At 42.1% G+C, this 27,954-nt stretch overlaps 1 protein-coding gene across 1 annotated transcript; it reads right to left on the reverse strand.

Moving 5' to 3' along the window:
- Nucleotides 1–3,599: 3,599 nt before the first annotated feature.
- CA4 (carbonic anhydrase 4) lies at nt 3,600–23,827 on the reverse strand. The gene is made up of 8 exons (XM_009278235.1): nt 23,647–23,827; nt 12,276–12,329; nt 11,275–11,445; nt 8,609–8,766; nt 7,416–7,508; nt 7,082–7,145; nt 6,420–6,583; nt 3,600–5,341 (listed from the first exon to the last, which is right to left on the reverse strand). The coding sequence occupies exons 1-8, from the start codon at nt 23,702–23,704 to the stop codon at nt 5,153–5,155; spliced, it is 951 nt and encodes a 316-aa protein (XP_009276510.1). The 5' UTR covers nt 23,705–23,827; the 3' UTR covers nt 3,600–5,152.
- Between the last annotated feature and the right edge of the window lie 4,127 nt (nt 23,828–27,954).

Here is a 27,954-nt window from a genome sequence, read left to right on the forward strand (position 1 = left end):
CCCGCCGTGCCGCCATGCCCACCTCAGAGGGGTCCCAGCCCGGCCGCGCTGCCGCTTCCCGCAGCCCGTGAGGGGCAAAGCGGCGAGTCAGTCCTGTCTGCAAAGGAGATTGCAAATGGGGAAATAACGCTGAGAAAAACAAGGCGCACAAAGACTTGCCATGCTGAGCGCTGCCCCGGGGTATGGGGCACCTCGGACGAGCATCCTGGGTGCCTCGGCTGCTTCCTTATGGGTGCATCTCCTTGCGTTGACACAGACGCTTTCTTAAGGCTCTGTAAGCAGCAAGGGAAAGGTGCAGCATACAAGCAAGGTGGGTTTCAGATCCTTATTGCGGTGTATTTCCACGGGTGATGCTGCTCCCCCAGGATCGTGGTCGGCCGCGTCGTCCCCTGGGTCTGTGAGGAGCAGCCCGTCAGGCCGGGCAGCGTGGCAGGAGGCTGCCAGTCTTGGTTTCCTCATGTGTGTTTCTTCAGTGCATCTCAGCTAGAGTTTTCTTGGGTTTTCCACAGGTATATTAATTTACCAGTAAATCCTGCATTTTCTTTTTTTTTTTTTTTTTTAATTTGTACATGATTTTCTCCTATATGAAACATTTTCCACAGCCGCCTCTGGCTGCACGGAGCTACCATGACATTTTTTTTTTTTCCTGTCATTGAAACTTCTCTAAATCCCCTGTCATTTGCGGTGCTTATTGGAGGAAAATCACCACGTCCACTTTTAACTCTGTTGAAAAGAGCCTCACACCTCCAAGCGTAATCATTTTTGTGGTGGAGTGTTACCTCCTGTGCAAAGTACAGCGACAGGCAATGGGCCTCCCCGTCTCTGGATCAGAGGTGGCTGACGTTACACCTGGAACTAACACATTTATTAAACTTCAGAACCAGCCTGGGAAGCTAGGTAGGCTTCTCTGTATCCTTTTTTGACTACAGGTGGATGGAGGATATTTTACGTGGATTTGCTATATGACATCTGTTTAAAAGGAAGGCTGCTGGCTGTGCCGGCAAATGCTGTCTTCCCTGTGGAATCCACTTCTGGGTGGGCAAGGGAGGAAAGGAAAAAGCAAAAAGCTTTATCCTTTTCTCCAAGCAGTCATGGAAAAATAATGCTGTACAGAAGAAAAGTGCATTTTGAGCTCGTGTTTGTCAGCAGGACGAGCTGACCATACAATGAAGCTGGCAAGTTTGTTGAAATTCTTTGTGGACAATGTAAATATATTTCTTGTGAGTAATAGCTAGGCTTCCTTGTCTCTTTCTGCTTCCTGAGAAAACGTTTTGCTGAAAACATATTGTATTAGGAATTTTTTTTGTGCCTGCCCCTCCTATCTTCCCCCCCCCGCTCCCCTGCCGATTGTCAGATTGTAGTGACAGGAGTGAAGCTGGGCCTGTGTTCATACGGCAGATCTGCTCCTTCACCTCTCAGACCTCTGAAGGCTTGCACTCAAATCAAGGTCTGATCCAAAACTGGAAAAGGATTGCTTTTTGGATGCATTGTACAACACCATGTAATCTCAGCTTGGTATACTCTTAGAAATGGGGAGGACCTACTGAAGTCTGGGGAGTCCCTAGTTGCTGTTCAACCTTTTGGTGAACGGACTCTACCGTGACAGCCGTTACAGGTGAACCCTAAACCAAAACGCAAGCTGCTTCCGAAGGACAGAGTTCTCATAAGCAAAGCTACATGCAGACTTTGGTAATCTTCCAGAACGTTTTGGTCTGTGCACTCTTGAGCACGGTCAGTTCATACATCTGGTTTTCTGCAATCCAAGTGCTAGTCTACCTCTGGCTTCATTCAGACTGACAAAGCCCCTGCTTGTCCCTTTTGTTTTAAACCTGAAACACACATCTCTAGTGAATCTCGGTTTCTAGTGTTGTTTCATTTTCTATTGTACTCCAGTTCTCAGGCACAGAAGCTAAGCGGTCCTCAACTCTGGCTCCAACATATGTGAAATGTATTAGCAAAGTTCTGTGTTAACATTTCTGTACGTGGGAAAATACTGTTCTTTCTGGGTCTTTCTAAATATCTCTGTTCCTTCCCCCACCCTTTCCTGTATTATCACAGCTTGGCTATTAGTTCTTCGGGAGTTGCTGTCATTTCCTAGTGTCTTCGCAGTAAAAGAAGTTTCACGCCAAATGTAGCGTAGACAAAATTCTTGAAAATCAGGCACTTGAAAGTGCCTGAAGCTACCTGTGGAACAGCAGATTACTTTTCCATAACTGTCTTCACAAAAGAAAACCCACTTCAAGCCCTCCTGTCTTTTGCTGTTTTTTGAATTGAACAGCTTTTGCTGTAGATTTGTATTGATTTACTGCATTAACACTAGTCCTGCAATTGTCACGTCCTGCGCCAGAGCAGAATGTGTCTGCCTGGTTGCAAAGAGGTGCCTCTGACAAAGAACAAATTGAACTAGATCATTGACACAGATGCAGACTGTAGCATTTCCCTTTTCCTCATTGGCGTAAAAATTCAGATTCACGCAGTAAAAATGGTCATATTTGTCTATTCAGGTTTTATTCATGCTGAGGTTTGTGCAGAAGAGTACTTACAGAGGACAAACCATCTTTTCAAGAGGTTCTTTGTTTCTTCCTCTTAGTTATATTTTAATATATTTCATAATAAATAAGATCCTCCCACATCGTAACTAGTTGCTGTAAATGCTCCTCTTTATCCACATGGTAAACTGAGGCATAACCTAGTGAAAAGTTGCCCCCGTGAATCACTAGCAATAAATAACAGTAGACCCAGATCCTCCGTAGTTTCTTCCAGTCACCCTTAAGAGAGCTGCCTTTGAAATGAGAATCACTTCATGAATTTAGCAAATAATCTGAGTGGAGAGGGGTGGTGGGCTCTTACACATATTCCCAGCAGATGCAGGGGGCTGATTTAATGCGAAAGGCGTTGTTCTCAGTGGAGGCATCCTGAGGAGCATTCACATCGCTGGTCTTTAAAACAGGAGCCCCCAGTCCTACGGGACTTTTGTATGTGATTGCGTTGTTTACCATGTTGCTTGTAAATCTTGAAAGAGCGATAAAACGGGAGTCTTTCAGAGTACTTAAAACAGCCTGAAAACAAAGCGTCTTTCCTCTTAATTTCTTGATGCATTCCCTACTTGTGGCATGTTGAGAGATGTAAGGGACATAGCTAACACAGAGATGTTCAACAGACGGATAAGTGGAATACCGTTTATCCTGGTTAACTGGCGAGCCAAGTGTTTGTACAGACGTGAAGTTATACCGGGTAAATCCACGGTACCCTTTCCTTCACTGTGAGAAAGCTGCCTGTCCCCTACCTGATGGGCTGGGTGTGTGCACCAGCTCTGCTGAGCAAGGTGCCGTGCTCAAAGCGATCTTGCTATGTGCAGGTAATACCCAGATGACCCATGTGAAATAAAACCTCCAGAAACCTGCTGACACAAGAAATGTCCCAATGTACTGCAAATCCCACCGCCCTCCCCCCAAAAAAAATGCAAACCCAACCCTAAACATTGTGAAGAAAATAGGGGGAAAAAAGTCACATTCCTCTTCTGAATGAGTGTTGTGTGGATTCCCCTTCAGCAAGGACGAAAGAAATAAAAACTCAAGGCAATGAAAATACAGGTCTCTTGTTCAACTTTAATCTTTCATTTATGTGTGCTTCTCAAAAGTTTTTCAGTTAGCTAAAAATACAGTTAAAGTCTTAATCATTCCTCTAAACTTCAAAAGGTGAATTTGCTTTCCCATGTGGGGTTTTTTAAGCTTATATTGTTGATTGTTAAATATGAAAATAATTTTTCACCCTGCTTTTTCTCCTTTGGTGAGCTGCGGTTAGTCTCACTGCCATGATTTTCCTGAAAATGGCCATAGAGCTGTAGCATAAAGTCATCTCTGCAAACATTGCCCTAAAGAAAAAAATACAAGTCTGCTAATATGAAATCTGATTTTGATGTCGCCAAATTCTAAAATTCTAAAAGAAGCTGTAACATATTATATGGCGATAGCCGAAGAAAACTGTTATGGCTGTCTTCAGAGAGAGAACTGGAATAATATAAGGAAATCCCATTTCCCAATATATTGAGCTTTTCTGTAAGTAATTGGGTAGAATCTGAAGAAATCAGTTCAAATCACAATCTTCTTGGAAAAACTATGAATCTTAACCATATGTGAATATTGCAGGTATGTTATTATTAAAAAAAAAAGTAAAAGGAAATGTTCACACTGAAATGCTCAAACTGACATTTAAAAACTTCTAAAATGTGATACCGGAAAGAGCCGTTTCTTGAGCTGTCCCATTTTATTAGGCAAATGAAAACTGCAAAGGATGATCAAAGTCTCATGCTTCAAATGCAGCCCTCCAAAGAGAGGGAATTTCCACAGATGTGCAACTGGTACATGTAGTTGAACATCCCTGTTTCTTTCTAGCACATCGTATCGGCCACGGGCATCCCAGAGTAGGATTCCGTACTAGGGTGAATAAATAGGCTTAACAGAGGAACCTGAAATCCAGAATCAGTAGATTAGATGAAAGGAATCCAGTATCCTTATCTAAAAATTAACTTTAGATATTCTGAAGGAAGAAGGGCGTAAAATTGTGTTAGTACAGATGAAATTTGTCACATATCCTTCACTAGGTAGGATGACCCAGATGTTGCTCAATTGTGTGTGAGCAGTTTTTCTTTGCTCTGTATTGTACCTTCATGTAGGACAATGTAGGGATGACAGGAATTACTCCACGTGTTACTGTCTTCCTGATTTGCAGTGTTGAATGTAAACATACTCCAAACAAAACCCTTCATAGGCACTTAAGAACAGATTCCTCTTGAAGGTCCTCTGTATAGCTTGTACAGTGTCCTTCCAGTGTTGTGTTAAAACTACAGGCTTGCAGATAATCCATCCTAATGTTTTCTTTAAGTGGTTTTTTTTTAATTTGAATCTTCATAGCTTTATCTTACAGTTCCTTTGAATTCTTGTGATTTAGTGCAATGGGTTTCATTTTATATAAGAGCAGCAACAGAAGTCCTTGGTTAGTGTCTGGAGGAGGACAAGGTTAAATTCTATATTGAGATACGATTCATGAGTTGGTAGTTAGAGAGGCTACTTGAGACAAAGAACCAACAGCAGCAACAACAAAAAAAAAAAACCTCCAAAAAGCCCAGAACCTTGCGTGAGGTGAGAAGTGTTCATTGGAAAAGAGAACTCAGGATGTACGTAAGCGTCAGGACCAACATTAAAACCTTAGCAGTAGGCAGGGGGATGCTGGCGCTGGACCAGTACACCTTTCGTTCATTCAGAAACTGAACAGGCCGGAAATTTTCAACCATGTAAGTTGAGTTCTTCCCATCAAAGCGAACTGTTGAGAACTGAGAAATCTGCAGACATCGAATAAGAAAATAGATCGTTAAATCCTTTTTCCCTGGAACACTGGAAATGGTGATGATATAAGTCTGCAGTGCCTTACTCTGTGGCATTGTTTTGAACTGCATGGATGCATTAAACCTGCAGGAAACAATGTGGTGGAGGCTACTGCCAGAGGTCACCAACAGATGACTTCTTTTAGCCTTGGAAATCGTGGGGACTTCCTTTCTGTGCGAGCCAAATGCTTTGTCCGGCTCAAGGACCTGGTTACACCAGTCCTCTTGACGCACACAGTCCTGTCCTTGTCCATCACGTCACAGTGACACAAAGTAAGAGGACTAGGATTTCTTTCTTCGCTTCGAATTTCTAACTGCTTCAGCAAGAAGCTGGCCCAGAGCAAGCCGATGCTCACTCTTGTGTACTGTGCTGTGCTGACTTGTGTGTGGCTGAGCATTGCCCTGTGACTGAAGTGATTATGAGTACGCTGCAGGTAGGGAACTAAAATACAGATGCTGACTCTCAGCCAGGCTGTGCTGGCTAGTAGTATTGCTGAGAGTCCACTCCAGGACACCTGAATTGTTTAATCATGTACTCTGTCAGCTGAACAATCTGTATTTTCGAGGCAGTCATGACTCAGCCTTCTGTTCCTCTCTATAGGACAAAAATATGTTGCTTAAAGCTGATGCTGATAGACTCAAAGTTTGCATTTTGAAGTATTCTCTTCTGGTATCCTGACACTTACGACAAAAGGAGAAAAGCGGTGAAATTTGGGGGTGAGCAGCTGACTGCAGTGGAAGTGCTGCTGACGAAGCGCTGAGCTAGGTGTTTACCTGTGGGTTCGTTTGGCTTTCTTTTCACATCGTCATTTCCCCTTCCTTCCCCTTTCCTGCCATTTTTTGAGATCATTTAATAGGGTCGAAAAACTGGCACTAGGGACTATGTTTAGGCACATGCCAAGCATGTGCGTGTTTGTCATAGGAACACCCCAGCGGAGCAGCTCACGAGTCTGTGCTGAATTGTGGGAGGGAGCAGGCAGTCAGAGGGACGAAACAACCGTAAGCAGACCTTTCAGGCTGTCCCTCTGCGACTTACCTGAGAAATACTGAGTTCAATTGGCTTCTCAAACACCGTCCAGATGACTCCCTCATGGCAGTCGGGAGTGGTGAGGGAGCCCTCATACCGATAGTACCTTCCAAGGTCTTCCTCAGGTGGAAGAAGAGAACTCAGCGGCAAAGGCTCAATCTGTGCTGTTTGCCCTAGACAAACCACGTGGAAACAGCGTTTGTAACAAGCGCGGCTGCAGGTATTGTTCACATTTGTCTTCAAATGCGGCTGCTGCCCATGGCTGTGTGAAGCCTCATCCCCACGCGCGCGTCCCTCGCCGCCCGGGGCAGCCGCACCGCACTGCTCGTGGAACCCCTGACGGCCAACTGCAGGGTCCCACAGAGCACGAGTTTCGCACACCTCTCGTGTTAACGCGCTGCGTGTTTTTCTCCTCACTTTGCTTCCCCCTGCAGAAGCAGGAATAGTCATTCTGGTGCTAGGGGGGGTTTCTTTGCTGCAAATATGGAGAACTAGATATTCTCCCACCCGCGATGCTCTGAGTGCTTGGCAAACTAACCTTTATCTTTTGGCTTTGACTTTCAAGTAACAACCCCTACTGTAATTAGAACAGGACTGGCCCATGAATTACCTGGTGGTATATGTGCTCGAAATAAATATATGTTGCATTTTGACCCACACAAGCGTCTTACCTTTGTATTTAATATTGTCTAATTCATTTATTAGAGTTGCATAGTTTTTATTTTCGTCTTCAACCTGAAATGGAAATATTTTGATTCCAAATCATGCATTTCTCAACAACTGGTTGCTTTAAATTAATTGTGAATAGAACAGAAAAGAACCACAAGGGTAAAAGATAACAGCAAGCAGAATATAGAAAAGGGTAAAGGAACTAAGTGCTGGCACTGAATGCCTGCAGAAGATAGGGAGGCTTAGGTCTTGGACTACTGTAACATTAACACAATCGATCACTCGGCCAAATTGCTGGTAGATTTGAGATGGGCGATTAAAAATTTGGCTACCTACCTTTATAAAGAATGCTAACACAGCCACACCATCTGCATTTTTCTTCGCTTCTGTCATATCCGAAACATCTTCTCTTATGTGGACAATGTGAAGCTGTAACACAATAGTCAAGGCCAATTATCTGTTCATTTTCCTCTACAGCTCGTTGTTGTAAGTGCAGCCTGGCTGCTTAGAATCACAGAATCATAGAATCATTGAGGTTGGAAAAGACCTCTAAGATCATCGAGTCCAACCGTCGACCCAACACCACCATGCCCACTAAACCATGTCCCTAAGCGCCTCATCTACACGTCTTTTAAATACTTCCAGGGATGGGGACTCCACCACTTCCCTGGGCAGCCTGTTCCAAGGTTTCACCACTCTTTCAGTAAAGACATTTTTCCTCATGTCCAATCTAAACCTCCCCTGGCGCAACTTGAGGCCGTTTCCTCTCGTCCTATCACTTGTTACTTGGGAGAAGAGACCGACCCCACCTCGCTACAGCCTCCTGTCAGGTAGTTGTAGAGAGCGATGAGGTCTCCCCTCAGCCTCCTTTTCTCCAGGCTGAACAACCCCAGTTCCCTCAGCCGCTCCTCATAAGTCCTGTGCTTCTCTGCGCCGACGCTGCAGTGGGGCCAGAGCTGCTTTGTTGCTCCCGGGCTGGGGACAGACAGCTCGAGGCCCTTGACCCGAGGCAGGAACTATGCAATAAGTGGACTATAATTTGAAACTTCATTCATCAACCATGGTATCATTTTGTACATCTCCCCAGAAGGTGAGGCGCTCTGTGGACTGCTGCAGCCCTCAATTTTCAGCCTGTGCAGTGGAACAGGCAGATTTTTATGTCACGGTTTGAAAGGGGGGTGGTTTCCTTCCACCAATCCATGTGTATCAGCGCTGGCGACTTGTCTTGCCTTGAAGAGAATATTTTTTTTTGGTTGCATAGGTCGATTCATGGTTGCAGTCCCAGAAACAAATATATAATCTGAATAAACAGTGTGGGACTGTAATCAGACTGTGTAGACTTTGAAATGTTTCTCCTCCCAAAAGGCTATATAACTCCAGATTTGTTGTCTGTCCTGTGCCTTTGCTATGCAAAACTAGTGTGTCTGCCTGCATGTTCTTAGCGAGCAACGTGGTTTTGTGCAACAGTAACTTAAAAATCCAGAGTTCTTGAGTAAAAGCCATAATCCACAAACAGGAGTCTCACCTACCTCCATGGCTTGTTTTTCTCCATCTATGCTGTGCTCTGACCCGGGAAGGTATTGCTGCACATCTTGGACTCCCCAGTGCAAATGAAATTCTATCGCCTTGTATTTTCTTCCCAGGCCTCCACCTCCAATTTTAGGGGATGTGCTTAGTGTTACTTTAACTGGGGAAAAACAAATAAGTAGTTTAAAAAAAAAACAAACAAACAGATCATACATTAATAGTATTTGAGAGAAGAGAGATGCATGTTCTTGAGATTCAAATTTATCCTAATGTTCTGGCTTGGTTTTTCATACCGAGTGTTTCAGAAGTTCAACTCTGCAGAAGCTGAACTCTTACAAAATGCTAGCTGAGATTAATTTGAGATGAAAAGGAGAAATATCATAGCCCACTTCCCGGTAATATGCAAGAGCATTTGGGCATCCCTCTGTGGCGCAGCACTTGGAGCTTCTGTTCCCATTTCTACCTAGGATTTGCTCTGTGAACTTGAATGACTTGCCTAGAGCCTCACTTGCTGGAGAGCTGAGCTATCCATGACTCCAGTTGAATAAATAATAATAAACAAAACGAATTTGGTGATACTTGTTTCCCTTTGTAAAATGGAGGAAAAGGGCAGAGCACTACTTTGGATTGTCCTGGGGAAAGGGTTTTACAGACTTTTATGGCATCCATTGATAAATCCTTTGGAGTATCATCGGTTAATTGCATTTTGAAGAAAACGGGTAATAGACTGTCTTTCCTTGAGTGCACTGAGGGGATCTGTAGGGGTTTGTTCACTGCCATTATAACCCCAGGAGTCAGAGCTACTTAGACCTTTCAGAAGACCCTATACTCCTTCATTTTTTGTCTAGGAGAACACCCTCTATCAAAGTATTCTTAAAAGTGAACTCGATCACAGTTTATTTGGGTTTTAAGCATTGTTTTTATCACCTATTGTCTTCACTGTAACATTTGTTTTAGGCAGGGTTTAAAGGTATTCTGTTTTAATTTAGAGTAGTGTTGCAACTTAAGCCTAAGCATCTAAGTCATTATATCTATTTAATGCGATGCTTGATCTGTTGTTAACAGCAAAACAAAATTTTCTTAGGAGATATTTTTCAAGCTATAAATCACCATAACTTCCTGTGCTTGAGACACGTGGGATATATTTTTAAAATTTACTTATTAAGATCTCTACATCAAGCACCGTACGTTGCTTTCCCTAGGAAAGATTGTTTTGACGTGGATTGAAGCCCCAGAGATTTCATTTCTGTTCTGAATTCCAAATGAACTGGAAGCTTGCGTGAGTCATTTAGTTACTTTGCTTTTTTATCTGTAAATGGATGAGCAATGTATCTTTGTTGGCTTTGTTTATTTAGATTGTAGGACCTTTGAGACACTGACCTTTGCTATCTGTACATCATCGAACATAATGATAGCCTAATCTTATGTAGAGCTTCTAATTGCAGCTGTAATTTAAGCAATAACAGTTCCAGTGTTGTACTCATTGTAGCACGGGAATTGGTTGCCCTTGGAAGGAAGAAATTTAAAAAGCCCAGATTAAAAACCTAATCCTTTTGCATGTTTGGGAAAGATGAAAATTCTGACCAATCCTTATGAATATTAATTTTTGTGTAAAAGATATTTCTATGCACAGTGACTGTAATATGGAGATTCTAGAATATCATTCTGTAATGAGAAAGTCATTAACCCATATACCAGTGAAAAGTCAAAACATGTCTTTTTCTTATGGTCTGCCAAAATACTGATATTTTAAACTAGAATCTCTGGCTGTGAAAATTGACCCAGCTGTCTACCTTCCTGCCTTTCCATTGTAAGTTAGGAAAGTATTTGCCACTTTGCAGCTTTCCATTGTAGGGATTTGGCAGTTAAAATAATCCATCGAAGATTTTAAGAACGCCTATAGATAATTTTTTTTTTTAAAAAAAAGGACAACAGATTTATTTTTAAAGTAATTTAGCATAATATTGTTGAAGCGTCATCGTTAGTACTGCTTTTAGTGGAGAAAAGCGGAGGAAGTGACACAGTGCTAAATTACTATTCACTGGTTCACTGGTTCCTGAATCGGTAAGTGGCTGATCGAGGAGCTCACATTAGATTACTTCCGCGTGCAGAGAAAACAGGTTCAAATCGAAGAAGATTTCAGCTCATTATTTAAAGGTAGTGGAGACACACACACTGTGAGCCGCTGGTTGAATGACTTTCCCAGATTATGATGTTCTTCGGCAGAATTCCTCTGTGTGCAGAAGCAAGAGTCAGAAAGGGCAAGCCCAGGAATGAAGGGTACAGGAGCATTCAGCAGCAGTTATATACCTCTGCCAAAACTCTTGTCTTAAACCCCTACACTCGCCCGCCTCCTAGTCCTAGAGGTTCCCTAGACATCTCGAGTTCTGTTTCTGCATATGCACAGCACCAATTTCTGCTGAGACGCTCAAGGACCACGTCCAGGATCCAAACACTAGATAATTCCCACCAAGTTCCCAGAAGACCTTGGTTCAATACAGTTTCGCTTCTGAAATGAAGGGGTGCTATCTTATTTTTGCTCGCTTGCTTTTAAGTAGCAGTAGTGATATCTAAGACCTTGCCTAGGACACGGGAGAAGCGAATGGATGGTTCCAAGTGAAGGCACAAGTAAATCCCATAATAACAGTAATAATTTGACAGTACTTGCCTGTATGTCCATTATTTTCTATGTTCCATTTTGAAGATCCCTTCACATCGTATCCTTCAAAACTCAGTGGCTTAAGGCTCTTGTCATAAACGACATTTTTGGTGACAAGATTGATAGGTGACTGTTTGTTTCCTTTGCAGGCGACAGCTGTTTGATACCATTGTCGAGGATCTATTTAAGGATGAAGAAAATGTTTTTTTTTCTGTAGACTGCAAATCCTTGATAAAGCCAAACCACCAAAGAGTCAATAGATTCTTGCTTGGGAAATTGGAGACGTTTTTGAAGAAAAGGTCTTTGGGCATTGGAATTTAATACAGGAACTTTCTTAGCATATCATTTTTTGTAATTTTAAAAATATTAATGTGCGTCAAGAATGTTCTGTTAAGCTTAATAGGAAAATATGCACATGTAAATGGCTGTAAAGAAGTAAGGGAACTACCACTGAGGTGTAAGGGAACTACCACTGAGGTTTGGCTGAACTAAGAAACTATAGAAACTTGGAAACCATAACAGAAAACAACAGGCAGTGGTTGTGGTGCTGGTGGTGTGGGTGTGAAATGCTGTTCCTTCCCCAGGGAGGGCTGGGCAGGACACAGGGAGGAGCAAGGGAGCAGGCAGCCTAGGTGGACGCTGCTGGTAAAACAAAAGGTGCGGCTGTAGGTAGAACATTAGGATTTTTCATAACTGTCCTTAAGAATTTAAATAGCTGTCTATACCCAGCTTGCTGGGGTGATCACCTCTGGCGCATATTTAGAGTTATTTTTATATTTGTAGCATTATCCTTGGTTGAAACAAAATGAAGAGTTAGAACAAACACTGGTATCTTCAAAATACCCTTCTTTAGGTATCCTGTTTAGCACTTATGTTTGCATATAACACGATCATGCAGTGTTAAATGCTGAGTTGTGTGAATTTTTGCATTATTTCTATAAAGAGGCCCTTTGCAAAACAGAAGAATCCAAGCACTAATGTGATTGGAAAAGTAAATTGTTTAGCAGTACCTTCACAGTGTGGCTGGTCATGCTTCTGTGACTGATAGCACCAATGGCCTCCGACTAAAAAAAAAAACCATAAAAAATCAGATATTGAAAATTAGATGAATGAAAAGCTGTACAAAGTGTCCCCCCCCAAAAGCAGATGTGAAATGGATTCGCAACTTGTGATCCTCAGAGAGTGATAACTGGGCACACAGTTTTGACAACTTCTTGGTTTTGTCTGCCTGATTTTATTAGAGTAAGATGTTTCATTTCTTAAATATGTAAACAACAGAGGCTGGTAAGAGGTGAGTGCTGTGGCTGTAAAGCGGGGAGCACACCGTCCAGCCAGTCTAACTGGGTTGCAGTATCAAATAATTCAGAAGATAATTCTGGCTCTCGCTAGATCTTCTGGTCTTGAATGAATCAGTTTACACTTGTTAATATTCATTCCAAAAACTGTGCTAGCATGAAATAGTAGAACTCTGGATGGGTTGCAGTTCTAAATAATATGGTTTTGAAACTTCGGCTTCAGCAACTTCTTGAGGCAAAAGTTCCACATCTGAATATATGTAGTGTTAAAATAAATGTCCTTTTATCAGTTCTGTACTTGCCATCCTTTCATATACTTGTAAATTCACTTACGCAAGATGACTTATCTCTCTCTGTTCCAGGAGCTGTTTTAAAGATTACTTGGTGCAATAAGGAGTTTTAAGAAATGAAGGATCTCATTTCCCGAAAGAGGTGAAGACTCTTTATTGTCACTCAGCTGTGATCCCACACAGATGGTTGCAAAATTTTTCAATAGAACGTCTTAGTCTTACTTTTTCATTGTCAGAAGAAACGTGAAATTCAGAGGGAGAGAGCTGATTTAACTTACGTATGTGTTGACCTAGTCAGGCAAGGAAGCACTCTTGTTTGTCACGGCGTGCTTCAATGGCTGTTTATGACAGCTATAAAGTTTAAATGGACTTTAACAGGAATCGTTCTCTTTGGCTATTTAATCAATAACAATTCAAAACCTCCTATAATCATGATTAATACTATAGTTTCTGTTTGCCTATGATTAGTAAATTATAGACATTTTAATAAATGGCTAATCAATTTTTAGGGATTATTATGGAGGAGTCCTGTCATTAGATTGCTAATTACCATAATTTGTGATCTTTTATAACACGTCTGCTGAAGGCTTATAACTGCTTTTAACACATTTCTCTTCATATCAGTACATAGCAATACCATCCATCTATTAAGTATTTAAAATAAGTTAAATAGAACCTTGTTATGAAATGTGGCTAGCTACGCCAGCAGAGAGAGGCTTGGATGAGTTTGTGACAAAAAATGTAATCTTGGAAAAACGATACTGTTTTAGTTCTTCTCTCACAAAAATTAAATTCATGCTGAACACTATAAATAATGTTGACTCACATTCTAGTTTAGCAAATGTTTAGTAATATTGAGAAGAAAAGTAAACAATATCCTTACATTTGTAGTGTGAGAACTGTAGTGATTTCCACATTGTTGTTCCACTAGTATTTTGTAATTATAAAAAAAGTTTATTTCAACAAAGTTTTATTTTGACACACTTCTAAACCTCAGCTTTAGGACCTGCCATTTCTAAAACTGACTGTTGCATTTTTTCAGGCCTGCGTACACAAGACATCGGCCAGACCTCCAGCGGCGCTGAGCGATTCCCCATCTCCACCGGGAAAGAGCAGAACCAGAAGTTCCAAGCACAGAATGTCACCGAGTGCCTTAATTGATATTTTGATCAATAAATGCCTAGCAAATACCAGGTAAGCCAATCTTCACAATGCTCGATTATGTTTCATATGTCTTAGTGTTTGAGTGGATGAATGACTGCGGACGTATTTCTGGCAGCTGCTCTAGCCCAGTGGTCAGTATATGCTTTAATACTGGCTGCACCAGCAGCCTGTGGTCGGGGGTGGTCTGTCTTGGCAAGTTATATGTGCATGAACCTTCAGGAGAAAAAAATGCTGCGCTGCGGGAATAACCTGGACACAAATGTTTAAAGGTGGTAGCACCTACGTGGCATGACAGGACGGTTACCTGCAAAGATTTGGTCTCAGACGCTTTGGCGTGTGAGTTAAACCAGAGAGGAAAGTTGTCAGGTGAGAAATCAAGGTCAGTTGAGGTATTCTGGTCTGTTTACTGTAAATTCTTGGAACAAGGTCTGCTGTTCTGGGTTTGTATAGTGCCTTGCACAATGGGAGTGTGATCATGGCTTAGACATCAAAGCATTACTGTAATGCAAATCAAATTTTACAGTCAATATGATTCACAATTAGGAGTAATTGCAGCAAGTTCATTGTTCATTGGGTGCAAGGTTGTGGAGCTTTTAGACCACGACCATAGAACCATGAAAATCAAAGACGACCACAGGAAACACTGAGAGAAGGTAAATATCATCACATCATATCGTCAGTGGTCTGGATACAGTGCCTCTGTATCAGAGGGGTGAAATGGAAGTGGGTTATGGAGCCTTTCGCCGCCGAGTCTGAGTCCAACCCTTCTCAAACAAAGCAACCACTGACTTTTTACCAGCTGATGGGTGTTTGGCAGGTTCTCTGAAATAAGCTCATGGGTTTCAATCACGTCTTAGTAGATTGGCACACGAGCGCACTAAAAATCTTGCAGCCTGCACATCAAGATGATGGGGAGAAAAAGTTTAAAAAATTAAAATAAAAAAAAAAATCCAGCCCTCAGGCGGCTACTGCTGCCTTACACCCAGCACTCATGAGTATTCTTCCCTTCTGTCGAATGCAATGTACACCAAATAATTACCGTCTAATTTTTGCAAGCTTTCTGCAAAACTCCTAATGTCTACAAACTAACAAAGAATTAGTGTTTTTCTATCAAATATTATCACAGTTGTGGTTTAGAAAGCTGGACGGTATCACCCTCAGGCGCTACTGCTGCCTTACACCCAGCACTCATGAGTATTCTTCCCTTCTGTCGAATGCAATGTACACCAAATAATTACCGTCTAATTTTTGCAAGCTTTCTGCAAAACTCCTAATGTCTACAAACTAACAAAGAATTAGTGTTTTTCTATCAAATATTATCACAGTTGTGGTTTAGAAAGCTGGACGGTATCAGTGAAGTAGAACAGGATATAAATTCAGCAATTCGTAAGAAAAAGGTCCTTAAAGCTGTTAAACCTTAAACAATGAGCTAATTAAACATTGCAGAATGCCTGAGCAAACAATGAATTAATGTTTATTGTGGATTAGAATTTTTATTTGGTTGGCGGTAATGTAACATTAGAGAACAGGATCTTTTGTGTAGATACTGCTCAGGAGGAACCGAACTGCCATGCCCTGTGTCACTTACAAGGAAAATTTGCGTTTGGATTTTATTTGAGTCAGATGTGATTCCTCCCTGCGTATAAGGACCTTGCATTTACAATGGTCCTTTTTTCCCCCTGGGCTTTATGGCTTTATTTCTGAAGCAAGAAGGAAAGATATTTGTCACATCCAGTCGGTTGTCTGTGGTCTTAGGCACGATTATGCCCTAAAGTATGTTTTCTAGTCTAGTTTGAATTGTCTGAGTGGCTCCTGCCACGTCCCTTAGGAGACTTTTCCACAGCCTTCACTGTCAGGAAATATTTCCTGTTTAATAGCTTACATTTTCCACTTGCTTATCTGCATCCCATCACTCCTAGAAATATCACTGAACCACCCTAAACAATTCTTTTCCCTCCCTGGTGTTTACAGCATTCAAATAGTTCCTTCATAATCTGTAATTCCTGTTCTTGCTTCATCCATCCTTTGTCCCACCTCTTGACAACGTGCCCTTCACCTTTCCGCCATTTCCACCTCAAAGTCTTTCACCTCTCTCTCTCTGAAGCCCCTTTCTTACCGGGACTCAGTACGTATCAGATCCCGTCCTGCAGTCCTCTCACCTGACTGCTCTTTCGATCAACCCTCCGCTCCCCCATTTTCTTTCTTGTTGTTTATTTTATTGCCCAGAAAAATGCGGCAGAACGTGGGGTTTTGGGGTGTTTTGGTGGGTTTTGTTTGTTTTTGTAGTTGAGGTGCTGAAACCATTGCTGTGATACGAGCTGCCCTGGAGGGTTTCATAGCTTACTCCCGTACCTTGCTGGTACACGTCGGTTAAGCCATGAGCATCCACACTTCGCTCAGGATAGTTTTAGATACTAGCCAGGATTTCCAAAAGCTCCTTGCCTACTTGGAAGTAATATAATTCAGTGTACATATACATTCAGTATACGTATACACCTGGCCTTAGAATTGCTATGTTATCAACTATGTCTGGCTCTTACATTGTATTATGGATCCTTGATTTAAGTGGCAATGCACCACATCATAGGTGTCACCTTGACTTTACTGGGCTTTAGTTTAGAGTAGGGCTGAACTGGGCTGAAGGCCTCCTCTTCCTTCACAAAGTTCAAGACAGTTAAATTTAGGGAGTCTCTCTTGGCAAGTAAGCAGTCCTACTTATCTCTGTTTCTTCCTTGTCAAATTTACAACTGGTTTCCTGACCAAAGCTGTTTCTTGGCACCAGAATAGCTGGAAAACAATACAATTACATATTGTTTTCATTTTATTGTAAATGTTTTCAATTGTTTTAGCCATCAAGCCTAGCTTGGAAACTTGAGGCAAAAAATTCCTTCAGTTGAGAACTCCCTCTTCTGTTCACTTACGCAGCTGGAGGGAGGACAGTGCTTCTGGCTGGAAGCCAGAGTGTTAGCAGTTTGCCACTGTGCTATTGTGTGATCTAGGAAAAGACCCTTAAGCTCTTTGGACCGTGGTCAGACTGCCTGAATTCCGTACAAGTTCCTAAATCTACTTTGTTCTACTTATTCCCTGCTTACTGCCCTACTTGGACCTGCTGAGCTGCTGCCTGGAAGCCCGCATCTCCTCTGACTCCGTGCCGTGAGACAGGTGGTGTTCAGCCTGGCTGAAAATTGCCCTTTTAATTTGCCCATCCGCACAAAAGAGTTACTAAAACAGGTTTTGTCCTTCTGGATAAAGTGGTTGGAAATCTATTAATTTTATACGTTGACGGTTAGCTATGTTTATTAACTATATTTAATTTCTTGAATTGTGAATGACCTTTGTGCCACTAACAGCCTGAAGTACCGAGACAGTAAGAATACCCTCTGCTGCTTTTTAGTTAAAATCCCTTCTCTCTCTTTCGCTGACTGACTCCTTTCGTTGTCCCTTCAGACCTCTCATCACCCTCTTTCCGCCATGCCCTCGCTGCCAATTCGTTGTTTTCTGAGACACACAGCTGACGGTGCTCCCACCGCACTGCCGCTTTCCAGAAAGCCCAGGCTGCCCTGAGCGCCATAGTTCTCGTTCCTGCCCTATTGTCCACCGGTTTCAAATCCATCCCTAAAATCCGTTGTAACCGCCGGCTTTGCAGCAGAATGAAGGCTGGCCTTTTCTATGAAAATGGCAAAAGCTAGTTTTGCGTGCGGTGTATTTTTAGCTCCGGTTTGTGTTGGGCTCGTTCTATTTTTAGCTTGCTTTGTGAAACTTATTATCTTTAGTACAAAAGACAATGCAACTTAAAAGCAAGTGGAATCTAAGGCTGTCTTTCTAATTAATGAGATTGCTGAACACAAACTGAGCATATATACGTAAGTCTGTCTACACATTCTTCAGTATTACACATCCTCAGGAAGTCCTGATCAACTACTTTGACAGGCAAAATCAGTTCCAAATGTTTACTTCTAGAGCTGTGAATCTCTAACCGTGTAAAAACAAGTGTTTGTGATCATTCGTCTCTCTTCTATTCACTTTTACCTGGAAATTTTATTTTTCATAATGATATACATCTGTATGTGTGTACATTGCAAGTTATTATGGGGGGTTAGCCTTGAAAATAAGCTTTACCGTAGCAGTGAAGCACTACAAGTAACCACATCTGATTTGAGCACAGTGTTTATAATTTGCGCATGCATACATAAATCACGTGCTCAATGAGGTCTTTGTAACACATATAAACTAAAGGAAAAGTCCAAAGAGGCTGGAGGATTCTAGATATGCCCTATAAACACATGCAAACGACTTCCTTTGTGTCAGGGAGTGAGGAAAATGGTTTTAGCTGTGACCTGTGATACTATTGTAGCCCCTCTGTCATACATATGTGTCCTCATAAATTTGCTCTATCACAGAAGGAAGCTGGCCTTTAACAAAAAATGAGTATCCAGCGCTAAGGTGATTTGCTTCTGTGGGGCATTGTGCTTTGCTTTGTTTACAACTGAGGCAGTGTCAAATAAAACTCAGAAATACTTTTTTTAGTATTTTTAAAATTTAATTCAAACAAATTACCTTGTGGCTTTACCGTCCTTTTGTAGTCTTTTGTGCTGGCTTTATGGTGACTGATCCTATGGCTGGAAACGTGACTAAAAATCTAATAACAGGCCATATTAGCAATATTAGAGATATTCTGCAGTATAACAAAGCATCTCCTGCAATACCACAAACAGGGAAAAAAAGCCTATTTGCGTGGAGACAGACACCTAGCTGAGGAACTGGACCTTGCGGCATGTCTTGAGGACCTAAAGGTTTGCGCTGGTTATTTGGACAGCTGAGAGAAAGGTGTTTCACAGCAGCGCCTGTCTCCGAAACTGCTTTTCTGCTTCCAGTCTTCAAAATCTAAAAGTAAGGGCAGGACAAATCGTGACTCCAGTTTTCCTAAGTGTCACAGCGCACAGCTTGCAGCATATAAGGGATATTCCAATTCTTATGCTGATACCTTTTGCTATAGGAGAAAGGAGAGTAATTCTTAAGCTGAAGTAATGTCACTTGTCACCTGCGTATGGCTCCCATGTATGGCTTCTACCGTGCTCCTTTCGTCCCCCAGAGCTGAAGTGGAGAGCAGCAGGAAAGCACCCTGGCTTGGACACTGGAGAAGGACGAGGTGATGCAGCACATTGCAGTTCTGCATGAGGTCAGCTAAACAGGGAGCTAATACAAATTGATGACAATGTAGTGTACTCACGCTAGTCAGGCTGATCCTTAAATGGAGCATTAATAATGTGATTGGGTCCACTGTGTACATGGAAAATTGCCCACTCGTTGCACGTCACCAGAAACAGGCTGCAAACCAGTGAACAATGAATTTTGAACTCGGAGCTGTGATGCCCTTGGATGCATCATCCTAGTAAAAAATCCATCTGCTCAAGAACCTCGGTGCCTATCGAGGCATCGCATAGATGTACGCTGCTTTAGGCGCAGCATAGATACAGCAAAGCAGGATTTATCTCATCTGTGATATCAGCCGTTCATCACTACATGCTATATGCAGTCACTCTTCAGTAGTTCAGAAGTCGCGCATGGGGATGAGGGGCAGTTGTCTCCATCACGTATGATGGAGACAGCAGAGGTGATCTTACAAAGCTTATATGTGTAATTCTTGAAGAGGAAGTCAGGATCTGCAGATGAGTGTAGATTACAGCAAGGTGTGACTGCACAGTACATATTCTTGAGTAACTTCACACGTAGACTAATGTGAAGAGAATGAAGGCATTCCTGTTCCGACACAAATTTATCCATTTGTGCAACACAGATGTATCTGGATGCCACGCCTGGCAGGCTACAGAAATGTAAGAAGTTAAAAACATTTCGAAGTTTATTCCATGTATGACTCTAATACTGTCTTGTAGCTGCCTTTCAGGAGTCTTCCAGCGATAGACAGTGTTGTTTCTTTGCCTGCTGGGCTTGGTTCTCTGCCCCCCCAGATGAAACAGGCTGTTACAGCTAGCTGAAGAGCTGCTTTCTGGCTCCACTGTCTCATCTGCTGCTCTGCCACAAGCGCTTTTCTGCCTTTTGCTGAATTTTAGTGTCAAAGAGAGAGTGAGAATGAAATTGTTACAATGCCTTACCACTTTGTGCCTTTATCATAAGCCGTGGAAGGAAGTAAGTGTACTCTGAGGTTACGGGATTTGCATCCTTAGACACCCTGGTCAAGCAGTCTGTGTCCACTCTTCTCTCAGCCATAAACCCCCTCCAATTGTAAGCCAAATCTGACAGTGGCTAAACCTCTGTTCACCATAACAGTCCCCCTTATAGAGTTCATTTGCTAAAATTTGATTGCAGGATCCACGTTTAATGGGAGTAAAAAAAAATTCAGAGCTTCAAAGATATCAGGTACTAAGTGCTGCTACTGGCTCGGCACAGATGGTAAAGCTAGAAAATTCTCTGCTGCCTGAAGCCTGCCTGTGCAGTTCACACAGCTGTACAGAGAGGGGAGAGCACAGGGCAGTACCAGTGGGTATCTCCCGCTCTCAGTGCACACTCAGCAACCTGACAAATGTGAGCTCTTGTTTCTTCTTGCATACAGTGGATCTGACAATGATGGCATACGCTGATATGTATGGATGATGGTGGGCAGACTCTCATAAGCCTTTAAATCTGTTTTGGCAGCTTGAATGATTACAAGGAAGAAAGAGAAGGAAGCCCTAAGCAAGGTATCCTGCATAAAGATCATAACTTGAGATCAAAAGTCTGTCTGCGCTGAGATAGTCGAGATAACTACTTTGAGATGTCAGTGATAGCTTGTCAGTTATATTCACTCATTTGTTGGATTAGGTGGGTGGAGAGAGGAAAATTCAGGTAATCCATATTTCCTAAAGCAGCGATGGATTACTGCCTAAAGCAGCTATGTCTTACTGCCCTTTCTATGCGTTCTAGGTCTTACATTGCAGTTATTACTCTTCTTTCTTAAACAACTGAAAATGCAACTTTTCATCCCAGAGTGTATCTAAGTGCACCAGCATCCCAATTTTGCCAACCCTAAAATGGATTTGAAATACAAGTATTAGTATGTGTGCAGTCTATACCACTAGAAGTGGAAATGGAAGAAGTTAAAGCATCTTTTTATGCTGCTGATAGAGATATCAGGTATACTTTGTATTTGAAGGGCCCTGAGGAAACATCAGACTGAGATTTAATGCTGACAACATCAGTGCCAGCATGGTTATGTACATTTTATGTTTGTGAAAGTTAAAAGTATGTGAGTAGAAATACAGAAAATTAGAGGAATCACGTTCTATCATGCATCAGTCTTTTGGAGCACTAGAGCATGGACTGTGGGAGAATGTCTTCTCATGGCTGAGCCCTGGTCTGTGATAAAGAAAAAGGTTAAAACATGCTGGGGTTCATTCCATTCCTCTTAAAGAAAATTATTTTTCAGTAACACTTGGAGCTTGCTGTAACCCCACCACAAAGCTTCTCTATATGTTGGATGTATATTACGGTCCTCTACAATTGTTGTTCTCTGGATGGCACTAGGCTGAATCTACCATTAATGAAACCTCTCTCGCAGAAGGTTTGGAATATTCCTGTTGGAATATTGCAGGCATTTTGCCTCTCTTCTGCCTGTCTAATAGCAGTACCAGAGGTCACCGATCTCTCAAAGGAATCAAGCAAGCCATCTGAGGTGCATCAGTGCAGCTATTAATGGAATATGCTGAGATCCATGTAAGTCAGCGGATGAGACGCTGGACAGAGATGCAAGCGTCTCTTCCTGGTGCTGGTTGATCTCAGGGCAGGTGGCTGCACAAATGTGCCTCGGTTTCCCTTTTGTAGAATGGGGATAATGAAGCTTGCTTCTTTATAAAGCCCTGTAAGGACTATTAGTAATAATTTTAAAACACAGGTGCTATGATATTAAGACAAGTCAAGGCTGAAAGCAATTTGAAAGATAAGCAATCAATCATATTGACTGTTTAAGCCTGGTGAATTATGAGGCTGCCCAGATTAGAAAAACAGCCCTGGTGGAGGTATGCTAAATGAGCTGACAAGTGGATATCACTCAAGCTAGTTCTGAAAAGTGGTCAGATGGAAATGAAATCCTTATTTTTTCAAAAAGATACCTTCCAAATATAACAAAAAATAGTTTAGGCTGATTCTCAAACATTGAGGTTTCTTGAAATGTTTAGCCTTTAACTTAGCATAATGTGTCCTGTGAAGCTTCTATCTCAGGAAAAGGGTTGGAAAAGAAGGTAGGGGTGAGAACAGGTTTCTTGTGCATTAATGACTGTGTAGTTTGCCGCTACACTCAGGGAAGAAAGTGGAAATAATCATGGCTGGGGAAAAAAGCAACAAAAAATATTATATGCATTCCCTATCTTACTTCTGTGTGCTGAAGCACTAATTATTAACACTAATCTAATAAAGCCCATAAGGGTTTTCTGAATAGTCTTTCAAGATCCTGTAATAAATCCCTTAATAGAGCAGTAAACTTAGCAAAGTGTTAATCAGTCAGTAATCAATATGAAGCAAAGGCTAGTTGTAGACTTTGGAAGAGCAAAGGTTCTTTGTGTTTCTGTTTACCTGTACGGAGAGAGAGTACCCACAAAATACAGACTAAAGAAGAGGGAAGGTGTTTGAGCTGGCAGGTAAGAAACTGGGAAAGGCAAGCTACTGAGTCATGGCTATGGAGAATTAATTAAGAACGGGGAAATAAAATGGGGGAAACGCCCCCGTTTCCCCAGCGCTCAGGCTGTGCTCCTTAAGGCACTTTCCGAGCACCTCAGACCTCTGTTACTTTAAGTCTGGCAAATGAACCTTGTTCCGCTTTAAAACCGTGTCCCTTTAATAGGCTCTTGGTGCAGTGCTTCCCTCTGATACCTCTGGCAATATTGTATTTCTTTTTTTTTCCTTAATGCAGTCTAGTCTATTTTAGTGCAAACAATAGACCCTTCATTGCTATTAAGAACTGCAGTGTTTATCTTTAATTTTGAGGCTGTGTGCTGATATTTACATAGGAAGATGATTTATTCAATGTTATAGCATTGCTGATCTAATAGAAGCATAAAAACACCTTCTGCATTTTTCAATACTAATTATAGATCGCTATTTAATCTAGCCATCGTAAGTGCATAGGGTACTTATGTACATAGTGCACAGAGTGCAAAAATAGATGGATCTGCCGGGCTAATGCAGCAAAGACATGTTGTTCGTTCTTTCTCAGTAGACAACCATAAGAATTTCATCTTATATCATAATCGGCAAAGCAATACGAGTAGAAAACTAAAACAAGCTTTCTGAAGTATTAAGAAGTTTACAGATAAAGAAATTATGTTTTGGTTGTTTAAATTTACATACATAATTAACTATAGAGATCAAGTCAAACCTCATTGATTTTTCTTGGAGGAGGAAGGCAACTAGAATCTCTAAAGGTGAAGAAAAAAAAAAAACACCCCACTCGTTCATTCATGAGAAAAGTCTATACTTGATATTTTACCACAAATAGTAAAAGGCAGAGAAATAAATAAAACATTCTCCATTTGTCATATAGAAGAATTAGAGTCTGTACTGTATATACTGATACTCAGAAACAAATCATAAATAAAAGTAACCTTGGTACATTGGGTTAGAAAGAGCAGGCAAGGACTTACCTACTACCTCTGTCTTGAGAATGTGCAGAGAGAACAGAACAAGGAACAGCAATTCCATTATCTGTTTTAAATAGGCTCAGTGTTGAAACCAGAATTGATTAGACTCCTTAGTATGTGATCATATTTCTGCTCTCAGTTTTATACTGGAGTAAGTAGTCCTGGACAGCCATAGCCAGGAAGGTGAACTCCTCCCCTTTGTAATTTCTCCAGATTCACCCTACTCCTGATTTGCCTAAATTTATTCATTTCTCCCAAATGAATGGCAAAGGGAATAAGGCTTTCTAGCACTAAGCAAGTAGCCTGTAGTGAATAACTGATACTTTGCAACCTAAGCACGTTTAGTAACCTATTGCTAAAATGTTACGTTTTTATTTACTGGCAGCTTTTTTTTCTGACAGCCCACATGACATTCGCTTAACTGTGAACGTGTGGGTTAAGGTTAGAGTTTTGTTTCAAAAAAACCCCAATGAAACAAAAAAACAACTCCCTCGCCCCCCCCCCCCCCCTACCCTGCAACTCTCCAAACAGCTGCTCGGCACGGGGGTAGATTTGTGAGGCTGGAAAATGGGGCTTGTGTGTGCAGTAGCAGGAAATGTTTATTAGGTGGCATACCAACACCTTCCTTCTATGTGCTTTTGCACTTAGTGAATTAACTGAGAGCACACCATTTGTTTGTTTGTTTGTTTGGGGGGTTTTTTATCCTTTTTTTTTAAATAATACTTTTTCTTAACTTTCTTGCTTCTGGTACTATAGTATAATAGATGCAGGGTTTTTTTTTTCCTGTCCCCTTTGCTTTCCTATCTGAATGCTTTAATTCCATGGTTCAGTGGCAATTCAGTCTTTATGTGCAACAAACAAAGGCATGTACAGAAAAGGGGCACTACTACTTTTTCCTCTCTAGTCTCTATCATAGACACATCTTCATCTTTTCATTTGGGGTTGGATTTTGATACAGCTGAGGAAAACAGGAGAGGGAGTGCAGCTTCTTCTTCCCCTTCCTCAAATGCCTCTCTGTCCGTGGGGATGCAACCCACATGCTGGGTTGGGTGCCAGAAGGGCAGAATGCCTGACCCAGTGCTCCTCCATGAAGGGGTGGACAGGGTGAAGTGGCACTATAGGGGCTGCACTGAGCAAGCCTGGTCACCCAGCAAGGGCTGAATTAAAAAAAAAGGAGCCAAGAAGGTGCTTCTTGCCTTTACCAACAGCTGCGGGCTCCCAGGTGAAGAGTATGGCCATTCCGCTGTTAGTAGTAGGGTCACACAGGATCAGGACCTGTAATAACAATGGGAAATCTGACAGCTGACTTATGAGCAGGTCTTTTATTCATAAAAAAGGATGGCTATAAATAACATTCCAACAATGAAGATTTGCTGGGTTGTGTTTTTCCATCCTGGATTAGATAGATTAAAGCATGAACAGACGATGATTCGCCTAGCACATGGTGCTAAGATAAATACTTACTGCAGTGACAAGAACAATAAGGGAATTTGTTGCATTTTTTTAACTTCCTAGTTTGGCAGTCTCGGTGGAGCTATCTAAGCAAGGTGCATGCTGAGCACGTAGAGAGAAACGGGGGCGCGAACGTGGCGGTGTCAGGTGGTGCCAGCCTTCAAGGGCATCTACAAGGCATTTTACTCTTGGGCTTTTTCTTTTTCTTTTCTGGGGGCAGTCTTCAGTGGGGGAGCTGAACCAAAGCGCTCTGATTTTTTTTTTTCCCCTCTCTTTGCGTTTAGTTCTCTGAAAGCTAAGAGCCTGCTAGAAACCCTCTGTTTAGGACTGAAAAATCTGAGGGTCAGAAATTTTGATCTTGAAATTCAGGATTCTTGGTTTTGGTTTGTTTGGGGTTTTTTTCCCCTTTTGTCAACCTTCCAGACTGTCATTATTAAAGTAGTGATAAATTGCACTGCAGTCATGTTAACTAAGTCTTTATTTGTGCTAGAAAGTGAAGGCCAACTCAGGGAAAGACACTCCCTTTCCTTATAAAGTCTGTAATCTAAATAAGCAGGGCAGACATCATGTGATCTCCATTTTTTGCCTAAAGAAATTTACCCGACAGGTGCTTGGTCATCAGTTCTCAATGGCATTCTTGCACCTAGGAATATTTTTGAACTGTAGGTGGGTTTTACATAAAGGCCTTTGGACATTGAACCTAAATACACATGAGGAGCTCGGTCAGAGAAGCTAAAGGAGAGAGTTATGCAGGGAGTCTATTGCAGATCACTAAACTCAAGGCTGTTTTTTTGTGGCATAACGATTGCAGTTGTGTCCATAGCTGCAGGACAGGTAAGAACAGGAGGGAATATCAAAACCAGCGAAAACTGCACTTAGTTTGTGGCCTTGAGAGCCACAGCAGCAAAGGTTTTGGAGATGTCCCCCCCAGCCCGGTTTCTGAAATGCGTGGGATCTGACATCAGCCTGCTGCTACCAGAAGGGCTTCACAGGAAGCTCGGAGGGGCTGACGGGACAGCTAACGAAGTTCGCATGTGTCTGAGCCAAATGATCCTACCATGTGCTGAAGGGAGGAAGTCCAGAGCTGTTCCTAACCTTTCAGCTGAACGGCTGCAGTCCCCCCGTGTCCCAGCAGTGCAGGCAGAAGGGGATGAGAGCAGGCTGGGTCTGACTCCATGGTACAAATGCATAAGAGTCCCAGTCAAAGCCAAGGCGGTGGCACAGCTCTTAGTGCTGGGAGGCTGAGTTGTTGCTCTTAGAAGGAAGATCTAAGGCTTGTGAGGGTGAGACTGACTTGAGTCCAAATCCTGTTCATAGATGAGCTGACCTGGGAGGAATTGTCCTGCTGCGCTGGGAGAGGGAAGCACTTCCAAGAGACTTAAAACACAGATTAATTTCGTTATTAGTGACTGGGTGATTGGGAAACCTACCCTTCAGAGTGAGAGAACACACTAAGTGCTCTTCATTTAGTTGTGTGTTGTCATTTTCTTCATTAGAGTTCCCTCACCACTGAACAGGAAATCTGGAATTTCGTAGCTGTTGGTGAATCAGAAACATTAAGTCTTCATATTTCACGTGAAAATGTGGGCCGGCTATGATTCTCCCTCAGTCTGCTCTGTTGGGAACCTTGTTCTAATACAAGGTCATTTCCATGGAATAGTTAGAAGCATTTGCAATAGCTCGTTATTTGGCCTTCTGCTCAGCTCTGGTGCATTAACTGCGTGCTATCTATTTTAGGCTGTGTCTGGGGACTAGACCCTCTATTATGTGATGTCACCATTAGTAAAGCTGAACTTCTCTCCTTTTCCCAGTATTTATGTAAAGCTCTGTTCTTTCTGTGGATGAACAGTCTTTGGTGAGTGATGAAACACTAGCAGCGCGCAACTCAGCATCTCCTAGAATGATGAAGATGTGTTCTGAAGGATGCCTGCCCCTAAGCTGTGCGTTTAGCTCTGCGTGTTTACAGCCTGCCTAGTTGTTCTGCCTGGTTTTGAAGCACACACATTTCTGACCACCGCTTTCTTGTAACAACAGTCTTCACTGTGCCTCTGTGGCTGTTTAGTTCAGAAGGAAGATGCCCTTTGTGTGGACCGTTTCGTGTCTAAAGGTCTAAGATGCATTCTGGCTTCTTCACAGATAAGTTATTGGTGGAAGGCTTCGTTTACCGCACAACCTTGGTTTCAGGTATTTATCAATGTTTGTCTCCCCTTAGACAGCATAACACAGGTTCCTCAAAGGTGAAAATAACATCTCTGGCATCTCAGAGAAATGTTCAGGCTCTGCGTAGATGGGGAGAGGGCCTGGTTTGTGGGGGTGTTCTTGCAACAAGCTGTCCTTGCCATTATTTTGTGGCTTGTAGCTAACATAATGCTAAACAGCAGTCGGAGGCATTTAAGCCTGATGATTGCCTTCGCTTTGTGTTCCTGGTGAGGGCCATGAAAGCTTAGCTGGGACGTCAGATAACTCAAAACCTGTGAGGCAAAAATTCCTCAAAGACAGTGGGTGGAGGAGGAGCGGAGAGCCCTCTGTTTTGAAAACATCTCAGAAAAATCTTGGAAGGAGATCATACAGCCTATTTGTGTCTTCCTCTCCAAAGAGGAAGACTTTAATCTGCATAAATTAAAACATAAATTGGATAAATAAACTGTTTATTTGTATTACTCCCTTTCCTGAATGTCCCTTATTTGCAGGTCTCATGATGCCCATTGAAAGACCGAGCAGATGGATATTCTTGTCTCAAGGCTTTGCTGAAGGTCCTGGCAAGAAGGAATTAATCTTCCTCGATATTTAGCCAAGCTGCACGTCACTTGCCGTTTTTTGGCTCAGGCTGTGTCTCGTCCGCAGCTTGGTAAAGGGTTT

This window comes from Aptenodytes forsteri, unplaced genomic scaffold (genome assembly GCF_000699145.1).
Source record: "Aptenodytes forsteri isolate BGI_AS27 unplaced genomic scaffold, ASM69914v1 Scaffold66, whole genome shotgun sequence".
In the NCBI taxonomy this organism is placed as follows: Eukaryota; Metazoa; Chordata; class Aves; order Sphenisciformes; family Spheniscidae; genus Aptenodytes; species Aptenodytes forsteri.